General features: G+C 37.2%; 1 protein-coding gene across 5 annotated transcripts in view; it reads right to left on the minus strand.

The window, feature by feature from the left end:
- Positions 1 to 13,350, minus strand: part of LOC104842608 (uncharacterized protein F13E9.13, mitochondrial-like) — a 33,530-nt gene that overhangs the window by 18,769 nt on the left and 1,411 nt on the right. For 4 of the 5 annotated variants that reach the window (XM_010585072.1, XM_010585071.1, XM_010585073.1 and 1 more), the window contains exon 3: positions 6,372 to 6,552. In XM_010585072.1, coding sequence (XP_010583374.1) covers positions 6,372 to 6,552 — 181 coding nt within the window. Of the gene's footprint in view, positions 1 to 6,371; positions 6,553 to 11,139; positions 11,335 to 13,350 lie in introns of all 5 variants that reach the window. The other variant, XM_010585074.1, reaches the window with a different exon arrangement.

Genomic DNA, 13,350 nt, shown 5'->3' on the forward strand with positions numbered 1-13,350 from the left:
CAAGCCCTTCTGAAGCTCTGCTGCTGCCCCAGCTTTGGAGTCAGCTGCATGTTTAATTAGAGCTGACATCATACCAAGGAAACCAATGCAAGTGAAAGCAGCCATCAAGAATGCAATCCCACCCACCAGAGAACTGCTTAGGCAACAGAGGCCTCACCTTAGCACATTTCAAACATAAACATAAATTATCTTTAAAATGTATTTACCAAATGACAAGGTGCCTCTTTATTTTAAAATTTCAATTTCATTCCAAAAGCCCTGAAGTTGCAGAAACAAAAGCTTATGCCTGATAGAGAAGAGCCTGTATTGCTTAGCAACACAGACTCCAGCTACCAAGAAACATCACAGATGGATGCCAAACCAAATGCAAGCTGTCCTGTGTCTTCAGATTAGTGGGTGAAAAGCATGGAGTATTCTCAGGATCCAAAGATAAGAGTGTGCCACAAGTATAGTTACAGGTGCTAGTAGACATTGGGTAATAAACACAGTGCAAATAGCTAGATCGAGATTTCTGCATCTAGGAAAAAAAGCTATAGGTTCTATTTAAATCGCCCAAGTTTACAGTACAATTCAGAATTAAATAAGAAAAATTACTTCTCCTCTAGTCATAAGACTATCAATAAGTCTAGAGATATATTACATTTTCACAGCAATCATAATGTCTAACTCAGGACAGGGGCTATTCATTGAGTAATTTCATTTATTGAAGTCACTGCTTACATGTTATTTGTTGATGCTTGGTTTGTGTTTCCTTAACTTAGTAATTTAAGACTTTCTGCTGCACTCCCTATCTGGATTTTTGGGGGCTATGAAAATACAAATTTTAACCAAGTGTAACAGGTGCAGGCACCAAATCATTACCCTTCTGTTTTATGAAGCCATAATCTGATTCTGCTATTGAATTCATTTTTACGCTCATAAAATTGTGATAATGATACTATTGCTTACTTTCACATTTGGCACGTTGAAAAGTAATAGCCATTGAATAGTTAATAGGCAGTCCCATTTCTGACTTATATGGGAATAAAAAAAATTTGTAATCTCACTGGAAAACAAGAACAGGAAATTTCCAATGAAACCTAATAAACAGAACTTCAAGACTGTATTAGGAACACGGAATCAAGTCATCAGCTGCTGCAGGGCCTGCTCAAGCAATTAGAGCTTTTCACTTTTTCAAAAGTTAGTGTTACTCCACTTACTTTAATCTTACTTGAACAGCTTTACCTAAACAGCTGTGAAGGTCTATCAACTGCAGAGAAAAGCTTTATTTTTTTCTTTCCTTCCCATGATAATTTACGATTAAAAGAAAAAAATGACAGACTGAAACACTTCTTTTGCTGGTGAGAAAATACTGCAAGACTGAACTGATGGAGGAAATAGTACTTTTACTTTATCCATCTTAAATGCTGCAAATGTGCATATTGCTGCATTTTAACACCCCAAAACAGTGAAGTGAATACAACCATTGAGAAGCTTTTTCTCAGGTATGTTCCTTCCTTCAGTTATAAAGTCAAAAGGAACTGGGAGCTAGGATTTACTGCTTTCACAGAAATGGGACCTGGCCTCTGCAAGGCAGCAGCTCCTGAATTTTGGACTTCAGGCAAACATCTCTGCCTTTACACAAAGGCAAGATGCTGCAGGTTACTTTAGTGGTGGTATCTTGCTTTACGTGCACAGTAAATCCCATCTCCCAGCTCTTCTTGCCTTCCTAATTAAAAAAGAATCTGAAAGACTGATTTTGTGCTGAAAGTGAAAACTCAGAGGAGTATCGACTTTGCCTGCTATTGACACTAGAGGCATACAGTCTCTGTGCTGCGAAGACCCTTTACTACTCAGCACATTGTCTTGCAGCAGCTCCTTCCACGCTCAGCATGAATTGCAGGCCTGGGAGAAGCATCTTCAGCAGAGCTCACAGCAGAGTCTGCAGCACTCACTGCCTTGCTCCACAGCACCTGTGGATGCTCCCAAGGCACGCACACCCCTGCTGCAGTTCTCAGCTTAGCTGCTTCCCCTTACCACTGCATTAATATGGTGGCAGTTAAAAAGAAAATCAAAAAAGCAGTATACAATTCTGCCCAATTCTATCCCACCTTAAACAGTATCATGAGCTGTAGCAAGTGAATTCCCATGGAAGATATCTCTCCTTGAGGGTGCGGGAAAGGAATGGTCTCAGACAGCAAAGCTCTTTTATAAAAGACATGGAGACATCTGGGTACCTGGGATATCTCCTGATATGAAGCCTCACTTAATCAGCTACCAACTATGTAATTATCATTGATGAAGACCAACTCAGAAATGGGATTTCAGTAATATGAACCTTAAAGGAAAAAAGGGCAGTTTCACAGTCAGGTGGAGACGCAGTTGGACTAGACAATTATTTTAAGCCCCTTCCAACTGAACTATTCTATGTAAGTTTATGAGATGAGAGAAGATAAACTTAAAAACTGAGCCCTGATTCATGAGGAGTGTAACACAGGCTCACCCAGGTGTAGCGAAGCTGCACTCTACAGTAGACCCTGCAGTCCTTGCTCCCAGGTGCACAGACTGAAGCTCTGGCCAGAACACAAGAGCATAACTTGCCTCTGGCCTATGTGCCTGGGGTTCTCCACCCCATGAAGTCAAGATACAGCAGGGAGGGGTACCTGGAATATCAGAAGTGTTCCTGTGCATGACTACAGAGATACAGCTATGGGCACTATTCTATGCCTCAAAGATCAGCAGATAACCAGGCCGATATTCCACAATGGCAATTTTTCTTGAAATCCTTCTTCTCACCATTAACTTTGTCTCCATTAGGTTAATGATGGGCCAGTTATTTATTTCCTCTCAATCACTGCTACACATTGGTAATGGAGAGCATGCAGAATGTGCAAAATAATGAAGGGAGTATCACCAGCATATAGTTCCTGTATTACAAAGGCTCTGCATCTCCTCTGCAAAGACCTACACTGATAGATTAGAGCCAAGCAGAACATTTCACTAACATAAGAAAAAAACACAAATAGCTGAGGGCTTTTGGGCAATTCCTTTAGACACAACAGTCCCCTCTAATATGAACAGTGCTTCATAATTAGCAAACTTTCAATAAAAGAAAAGGCATGTAATTTGGAAGTAGATCAACAACAAACAACATGAAATTAACACAATGGTTAACTTCAGGAAACAAGACACACTGATAAATAAGAAAACCAAACACTATGCCTAAATCTGACCCAGACTTAGCGAACATATTGTAGACATTCCTGAGCACTGAGAAATTATAACCAGTAATATTTGCTAAACAAAAATAAATAAGAGAGCATTTGTATTTTTTATCTCCTCTACAAATGCTCATAGAAACTGCTTATATACATCATTCTGTTTCAACCTCAAGCAGATGTAGTTAATTAAATCAGAAACTACAAACAGGAAATTATACACCTCTAAAAACCACATGGTACACCTGTTAATAATGAACCAATTGAAAAGTAACCCTAGCAAACAAATTCTGACTTGCTTCTCCACAAAGAGCATTTTAGGGAAGAAGGAAGACAATACAGTCTTTGGAGGATGTAATTAAAATGAACTATTAAGAAGGGTTGTTTTTCTGAGAATAAGTATTTGAGATTAAGATGGCTTCCAGTCAAAAATATAAATACAAAACTGTACTATTCTGTATTCTCTCTATGTTTTGCAGTCTATGGGTCCTCAGGGACATTACAGTATTTTAAACTAAAATGCCTACATTAGAAGAGTATAAAAGTTGAGCAGCAAAGGACTTTTTTAATATTAAAGAAATGTGTGACATGAATCTCCCGCACTATTTGTGTATATAATGACATTAATGTTTGAGTGGCCTAACATTGCCATATCTGCCCTTGGAAACAGAGGGAAATCGGGCAGCTTTCAACATAACCTTTTGAAGTCAAAAGCGAAAGCAGAAGATCAGACACAGTGATGATGGTTTGTGGGGCAGATGGAGGGGAAACACGGGCAGGAGGATGCCATGGCCTGCTGGATGGATGCCCTTGGGCAACCACCTCCATCAACCCACAGTGGTGGACCTGCCCGTGCTCTGAACCAAGAGCACTCGGCACTGGCGTAACTGTCTGCAATAACCTTCTGGAGCTGGGGAGATGTTGACAACAACTGTTTTGGCTCAATAGTTGTTTTTTGATAACATGAGGAACTGCTTGTTTCTGTCAGAAGAGCAGTTCCCTTTTTCCTCAAGATCCCCCACTATTTTCGTACCACTGCTCCATGCCTTTGCTGAAGCACCCAGCAAAAAGATGTTTTTGCTGTCATTCCTTCCTTTAGGTGTCTTAACTGAATAAACAAATGTTTCCTAAAGAACCAAAACAAATGACAAAAAAAATTCTCAACCTTCTCAGATGCCTCATCCCCTGATTTATTACTTTTATTTTCAGATTTATCCAATACGTTGTCAATATGCTAGGAAAAATCAGTAATTTCATCTGTTACTATTTGGCTACCCACAACATCTTTATTAACATAACCACATGTTGGTGATGTTGAGCTCCTTCTAGTCACACTGTAAACCTGCTGACTTTTTTCCCTCTTTACAAAATAAAATCATTATCTTCACCTAGACACCACTTAGGATTTCCTTGTGCAGTTCTCTTCAGAACAGTTATTTCTACCAAAGATAGGAGTTTCCACAGGGAAAATGAAATGACTGCATAGTAGCAGGAGATGCTACATATGCTTTTTAGCTAAAACACCTTCAGCAAGTATTTTCTGTAGTGGAAGCATACAGGGCTTGCTTTATTAATTCCCACCTATGAAAACTGTATTGACATTAAAGACACTAGTAAGTTGCTACAGAAAAATGACTCAAAGATTTCCTACCTACAAAGTAGCACTCGCTTTACTATGGTTTTGCTTAAAGTGATTCTCTTTTCTTTTTGCTTTCCTGTTCAGTGAACTTCAGACAATCATTTTTAGATAAGTGCAATGAAATGCATTAAAACACAAGCCCTTCCAAGCTGGTGTTCTCCAGTTACAGAACAAATAGTGCAGAACAGCAGTAGAGCTGAGCAAAACCCAAGCCCTCCAGGAATTCTCTCCCTCATTAATAATTGCTGAGAAGAGAAATACATTGTTCCCACACTATATCCCTTATTTAGTGATCAGTTTTGCTCCTAAAAGGATGCATAAGTCACTAACAGTTTGACTACTGCTTTTAAAAATAAGATGTATAAATACTTTTGCAAATGCCTATGTACCTCAAGTATCCTACATGTATACAATCCCTAAAAACTAAAACTGGATTCTGTTAGCATTTTTATTTTAGGTTTTCATATAGGTTCTACTGCAGCAATAAAAATCAGGTTTTGTCAGTTTGTCAAGTAGCTAGACACCTTGAAAATGGCAACTTCTGATTTTAAAGCACTCCAAAGTTCTGAGTTCAAAACACATCTACTAACAAGAATTCCCCCAAGAAAAAAGGAATTTAAGACTTTTAGAACATACTCAACGTAATTAAAACTGTCATTGCAGATAAGTTAGCCTACATTATTTTACCTGAAGTATGGTTTTCAATTAACACCAGCATCTTTTAGTTTTCCATTCTTATGAAATTCTGCCTGTTTGTAAAATTTGTACATTCAAAAATGTGCAATCTTACTGTAATCACATGCAATTTGGGCAAAACCAGGCATTAACCCTCAATTTATGAAGTATTTAGGAAGTACAAGCCTTCCATATTAAACCAGCCTCCATCTTTAAATCATGGAATGTTACATATGAAAAACTAAAATTGCTTCAGCAAGCAGTAGGAGCAGAAAGGTTAGCAAGTCTAGGATTCATGCAATAAAGATAGATTAATTTATATTTAATTCTCCCAAATGCAATTTAATTTTAAGTAGTTTGGCTAGCTGTACACTCAATTTTTTGTTATTATATAAAAAGCTTCATTCCATCCATTCATTAAAAAAAGGCAATGAAAACTTAGTTTTAATGGATACCAGTAGTAGCAACAACATATAATTAGATGCTGAAACAGGCTGCTTAACCACAGTGGGTTAAGTTGATCCTCAAATATAATTTAACTGAAGTAAACAGAGTTACACCAAAGATGGCTTTTAGACATGAGTAGGTTTAAACTAATTGTTATATTTAGACGGGTTTCACCTAGAAAGCTGCAGCAGCAGCCTTGGGATTTTTAGCTGCCTTCAACTGAAGCAGTGTGCAAGTATCATCTATTATAATCAAGGAGGCATCTTTCTCAAAATGTAATTTCTGCTTTTTCAGGGTACAGTGAGCTTTTCATGTCTCATTTTTCATGGTATCTATGTTAGTACAATGCACAATTTGCAGAGAGTAAATGCCATAGCAAACAACAGTAATAACTGATGCGTCATTTCTATTACCTGCAGCAAGAGCAACGGCTACCGCCTGTTGATTTGCAGCACACAGGATCTGGACACCCAGCGCGAGATGGGGGCAGGTTTGTCTCACTGCAGCACTAATGACTGTCATTGCTGCAGTTACTTCAGGTCCAGGACATACCGTGTAAGGAAGATCATGCATGTTTTCTACTATCAAGCCATCCTGTGGAGATTATTATAAAGAAATATGATTAAACTGGAAAAAAAGGAACTTAAAAAACACAGCTAGTTTACCATTACACTGTTTTGTATTAAAAGACACATGAGTTTAAAGGTTTTCCTTCAAAGGAAGGATTATCTACAGTAAATTGTGTTGATGCATACAACCACTTATAAAAGTGCTTTCATCAACAGCATGGTGTTTGCAGGGAAATCATGAAGAGAAATAAATGTGATTTTAATTATACATTCATCAATTTGGTTTCCTTTGATCCATCCTAAAATGTGAACTATAGGCGAATGAGTTAAATTGTATACCTCATTAAAAATAGTGTAAAGTCAAACTTCAATTATCCAACTGGAATATAGGACATTGAGTATGTTTGGATAACGGAGGATTTAGAAATAATCAAGGCAATTTTCAACTCAATTAATGTCAGAAAATAAGTGTTACTTTGGATAAATAAAGGAATTTTTTGTTGACTATTATTGTGCCTTTTTGCAGTGTTCTTAATACCATAGTATTAACTATTGATATTTCTCCCATTCCAGATTCAGAATTACTTGAAGGAAGATATTGCTATTTATTATCTACTACACCTCTCACTCCACATGGACATACTCTTAGCAAACAATGGAGTGATGACAAAATACTCTGCTGATATAATTGATAACCATTTATTGAAAATCTTTGTACATTATCTGGTACCTTGTACTTTTTCAATCATTGTATAGTATATACCAGAAAGTTTTCAACTGCAAATCATATATAATTTTGTCAAGGACTAATAACAAAAGTACAGCCTTGAAACATATTTCAAGCCTTATGTTTTGCATTTGCAGTGAGAATGTTTAAAGAAGCTAGAAATTTCTCACCTGCTTCAATCTAAAAATACAAAAAGTTTATTAGACAATTAATTGTATATATAGAAAATAAATTCTGCTCGCTCTCGAGTTTTATCACACATCTTAATCCTTTAAAATTAGAGCTTTACATTTCAAAGATACTGTAACTGAACCAGAATAGAAGGAAGAACATTTTTGGGGAAAAAAATACAACTAGAGATTAAATGAAGAAGTTTGGTTAATAATGTAGAGAATCAGGAAGGGGAAAAAAAAGGTTTCCTTTTTTAAAAACTTTCATATGTAACGCTTCTTTAATCTTTGTTGTAGTGTAGAAGCCCTTTTGGCAGTAAAAGATAAGATAGTATATAAAATGCACTCAGCATTTAATGGCTGAATTACAGGGTAAGACACAGACATCATAAATGAACACCTAACATGGAGGATGGAGAAAACTGATAAAGGAAATAATCTGGTGGAACAACATGGTCAGTCCAAGCACACAACCTACATACGTTCAGTGTGCTAGGGTACAGCTGCCTTTACCAAATGACTTACAGATGAGTATTTAAATACACAAAATACATGCCACCTTAAAAAACCACAACCTATTAATGGAAAAAGTGATGTAATATTATAAGCATCCAACATTAGACCTATGCACTATTTGGTGCCATTCACTAGCATATTTAATTACAGAATTCCAGTCCAGGAAAACCTCAAATAGGCAAAGGAAAACCAGCTATGACAACTAAACAAAACATCTGTCCTTGATTTTGTTTATACATTCAATTCAATGTATAATTTAACATCAATACTTTTCCACCTGTGAGGGAGGTAGCCATATGACAAAGATGACAACCAGTCCTCAGAAAAACCACAGCATTTTCAGAAATGAAAAAAAATCACAAACTTTTAGTCAGTTTCTCTGGAATGAGGTCAGGACTGGTCCAACAAACCTGAACTGACCAAATGGTCTTGTACCTCAGGCACAACTACTGAATCCTTTGTGGCACCAACAGAAAGAGAAATCCCTCAGCCTTTTGCCCTCTGTACACATAAATATATTAGGTCAGTTTAAGCACAAATGCAAAGTTGGTCAGTAGTAGTATGTGGCAAAAGGATTAATGTAGAACTATGATACTTTAATAAAACCAAACTCAAAAAATGCAAAGAACCCTCAAAACCAGATAACGACTTGAGGCCACAAAACCTGGTAGCCCTTGGTCCTTGGCTCAAGAACGTTCTACTTGGCAGACTTCACCAAAACCTGGACATCTGGGAAACTCCAAGCTTATCATAAGGGCAAGGAGCTAGGGTCTGCAAATCAGAAGCCCCAGGCTTTGAGGCAGTCAAGAATCAACATCCATAGGACACACGGGAAGAAAGGTGTCAGAGAATGGGGCTTCAGATGCTCAGCTCCTGAAGAGCCATGCCAGGAACCAAGAAAGCAGGAGAACGGGCTGGCACAATTCCACAGGAATTCTGCAGTGAAACTCAGCTTTCTATGAGTTGCCACTACTTTGACAGCTCAGGATTTGCATAAAGCAAATTATTCCATTAGATACATTAATGAATTAATTCATTTAAAAATTAATTAAAAACCCTAGCCATACTATTGTGCATAAAAAGTATCTCACTGAATTCTAGTTCAAAACACAGGCATATGGGAGGATTCCCACATTTCTCTCTTCTGCCTTAAACTTACTATATTCACTTTTCAGCACTTGTCTCTTCCTATGGCCTCCAGGTCCACAGTTACAGTGAATTTTTTTGGTATTACTTTAATAATGTGTTATTCTTTTGGTACCATCCAATAGACTCTGTTCTTTTGCACATTATGTTTTGTTTAATTAAAAAAGAACAACATATGTTCTGCAATACAGAGAGCTGAATTACAGATGCATTAACTCAAAGCTTTCTTTCATATTTTATATAAAAATATAACACCACAGATTTCCGTGTTTACTGATTTGATATGTATATAAAACAGGCTCCAGTACTATCAGACAGCTAATTAAAATGGTGGAAAGAAAACAGTTACGCTAAATTAAAGTTCTTGGAACTTAAGCTTATAGTTTAGAAGTCTATGGGAACAGCTATGGTATTACACCCTCCAAAGCAGAATTTATTTGGATAGTATGAGATAAAACTCTAGCAAATACCTTTTGTGTTCCTTTTCCATTGAATATTAAGATGATTTAAGTGTTGCTTATATATATTAGCCTTATCATATATAATTCTCAAACAATATATTTCCTTTTTACTTTGAATGACTTCTGAAGTGCTACACGTGTGCAAAGTGCCTCTTGTATCACAGTTAGCTACTGGAAAATAGGTCATTTAAAGAGCTCTCTGATTATATAGAAAAATAATTTTCTTAGCTTTATTCGACTTATAGAAATGATCTCTTAAAACACTTCAGCCGCACACACACATATCACAGCAGAAAAGCCTCAAAAATATACAACACTATAAACCACAACAGGTGTAACAACCATACAAGTTTTAACTCAGCACCTACCTAATATAACTTTTACCTAGGGCAACTTTAACCCCAGCGTTTCACCTAACAGAAGAGCTTTACCTACAAACGCATGCATGCTAATACAAACCTTTGCAAGCTTAAAACAACTACTCTTTCCTACAGGAAGAAAGGAGTTTTTTGCACCATACCCATTAGTACATAGGCTCAGGTATGTACTAGAACAATCACAGCTTTTCCCACCACCACAATCATGTGCCCCTTATAAAGGATATCAGGGGCCTTTGTAAAGCATTTATTTGCTGTGTCTGGTTACAGCTTCTTAGCAATTCCTTTAAAAACTTTATCTCCAGAACAAAAGGTTACTGCCTTAATGTAGGTAAGTAGACATCTTATGTTCTCCTGTATGTACCACAGGAGATAGTTGTGGGGAGGTTTTTCTGCTGCTTTATTCTACTGTAATATAGTTAAGATTTGAAATGTTAACCTCTGTAATGCAAGTGGTAAGTACCTACATGTTTCTATGCAGAAATACTAGTTTATTCCATCTCAACTGTTATTAAACTCCAAGTAATTTGAATTCTAACTATCACTGTCATTTTAAGAGTAACAGGCTTGAAACTTTTCATTTTTAAAAAACATCAATTTAAAACATATACTAGCAACTCCCCTTCTAGGTACAGAGACAAAAGACCCGGAAGATCAGAACAGCAATGAATGCATCTCCAGAGACAGCACTAGTAAAAGAAGCAAACCTAAAATTTTGTGTGGTAAGCACCACAATAATATTTGCAACTCAGTGTAGCTTTATAATTGGGTTGGTTGGGTTTTTTTAAAGATATAGTTTTACTTAGGTATCTCTTACTGTCTTTAATGTCAGCTACTCAAGTAGCTACAGCTAGATAACAGCAACTAGCAGTAAAGTGATCTGCATCAATGAAATTAGAGGGAACTTGTGCTCCGTTTTCTGGCTACAAAGTAAGCTTCACCCAGGCTAAATGGAATGAATAAAAGTTAACTTGAATATACATTTTGCATTTTTCTTAAATAAAAGCAGATACAAATTGCAGAGATCATAGCTTGCTGCTTATAAAATCTTGTTTAGGGAATTTCATTGTTTAGCAACACACTAGTACAAAGCATATACATTTTGAGCACAGATGGCTTCCTAACTGAGCACTGACTTGTTTTCATTACTGTGCTCTAATATCACAGATCTTTCATATTTATTATGTTAAGCTGCTAATGTGCCAGACAAGTCACCTTTTTCTGAATATAGGATTTACTTCCAAGTGCAATGTGTGTTGAGTGAACAAGACCATATACTTTATTTTTAAATGTTAACACCAATTTGAGCAACTTGAGACAACATGTAAACATCTCATAGCAGCAAGATGGTTACGTATCTTCTTAAAGGCTAATGTAGGCAGCATTTGGAAATTCTGTCAGTAGAAACATCTGTGCTAAAAAAAACACTTTAAGTTTCTAGCTCTTCTTCCACAAGAAAAACAGCTTAACATTTCACTCTGAGTACTGAGGGGGAAACCCAAATATATTCCTGTTACAGAAGCAGGATAGTTAGTTTGGAAGAGTGGTGGTATCAGTCAGTGCAAAAGCCAGGAAGCTCCTATCACAAAAACTTGCATTTCTCTTAAAGTACCAGGAAAAACTAAACAAGTGAATTGCAGAAAGTGTTAGGCAACCATACTGATATTTATGCAAGCTCTCCTGATTTTCTCTGACATTTATGGCATTAATAAGGGATTTGTTTGTCATATTGCTATAACACTATTGTGTACAGACCTTTAGAATGAAGATTGCTGTGGAATGTATACTGATGTTCTTGTGACTTCTACAGGAAATAGACTAAGCATAACTTTAAGCCCTGAATTTGTCCAAATGTGTAGAGAAATAATTGCATTCACCTCATCTGTCTACCTGAGAAGTAGGTTTAAAAATATATTCAAGTTCTGAGAATGCAATGCAGTAGGAGAAAAGGTAAACAAGTTAGACCTGGAATAGCAGAATTTATTACAACTGTTGAAAAGACAGTAAAGTATAAAACACAAAATTTTGTGTTAGTACTGATTTTAAAGCTTGTCTTAAAACTGTTCTAGCTTTATGCGTGTCAGCAGTGATAGTAACTGCTTTTGTACCCTCCCTCACCTTTCAGTATACTTGGCATTTTCTCCCTGCTGCTAAAGGTTTCAATGTTTAATTACTATGTAAGGGAAATGGGTAAACAAGCACTGGAATGTGGGGTAATGGCTTTAAGAATTACAGATCATTTGTGTAACCACTTCCTCTAACACAGAAGACGGAGACTAGTACTTGCCACTCTTCTGATGTAGATCAAATCACGTTATACCTCATGTTGATTCTGTAACTGTAAAGACAAAATAGAAAGTCACAGTACAGAATACAGAGCTATTGCACACCTGTTCTTTCAACAGGCATGAAAAGGAAGGAAACTTACTCATCTGTACAACTTGCAGCTAGCGATTATTCTAACTGGGTGGACATCTTGCACAAACTCATCTGGTTCATAGGCACTGAAGCCCACCTATGGAAACATCATTCTTCTGCACTGCTGTTTATCCTTTCAACAATTCTGTTCTTGGGATTCTTTCCTAGTTTACCCTTACTAGCGCTCTGCCCATAACCCACTTAGTGTGACCTGTCTTCCATTCTGACCTTGATCTTCTATAATTTAGACTAAGCTCTTGCATTCAATTCTGTTCAGTCTGTAAAGTATCATTCCAATTTATGCCATTAAAAAGGTTTCAACTGGCTTGTTATTAAAGTTTTGCAAAAAACCCAGCAGCTCAGAGCAGTGACTACTTTCTTATTTAAGGCATTTTCAAACTTCGGACATTAGGACACCACCTTACTATGCCAGAAACAGTACATAATACTGTAGGCAGGTCAAAGAAAAAGCACATCAACACCTGAAGATGAGGTGCAATGAAATGTTTAAAACATATCTGACCTTTCAAAAGGACATACACCCTGTTAAAATCTACTGACCTATGAAGATTACTACACCACTTTAGGTCCACTTTAGCAGTTCAGTTGGTAGTACTTGCCTCTGGCTGAGACTGGCCTTTTGGGCCTTCTCTTCTAGATGTGCAAAGCAGGCATGCTTGCTGCTGGGGGCTAGGATAGAAGGGTTAAAGAGGGCAGAAAAGGGCCTAAGCTTTTTTTTTTTTGGTCCCTGAATAATCTGTGCTGTTATGGCACAAATGCAAATGTGGGGCGATCCTGCACCCTACAAGTGACTGAAGTATGCATGCAGTGCCTCCACTGTGCACATGGTATTTCTCCATGACTTCATGAAACCAGTGTTGTACAGAACTAAAAATAGAGTGGCTTGTCATACTGGATGATGAAGCATTCTACAGCCAGGTACCTAGAATGCCAGCAACCAGCCGTGGTGCAGTCAACTCCCCCCCCCCCCCCCCCCCACTCACCTCC

The sequence above is a fragment of the Haliaeetus leucocephalus genome, unplaced genomic scaffold, assembly GCF_000737465.1.
Source record: "Haliaeetus leucocephalus isolate CR32 unplaced genomic scaffold, Haliaeetus_leucocephalus-4.0 Scaffold92, whole genome shotgun sequence".
Classification (NCBI taxonomy): Eukaryota; Metazoa; Chordata; class Aves; order Accipitriformes; family Accipitridae; genus Haliaeetus; species Haliaeetus leucocephalus.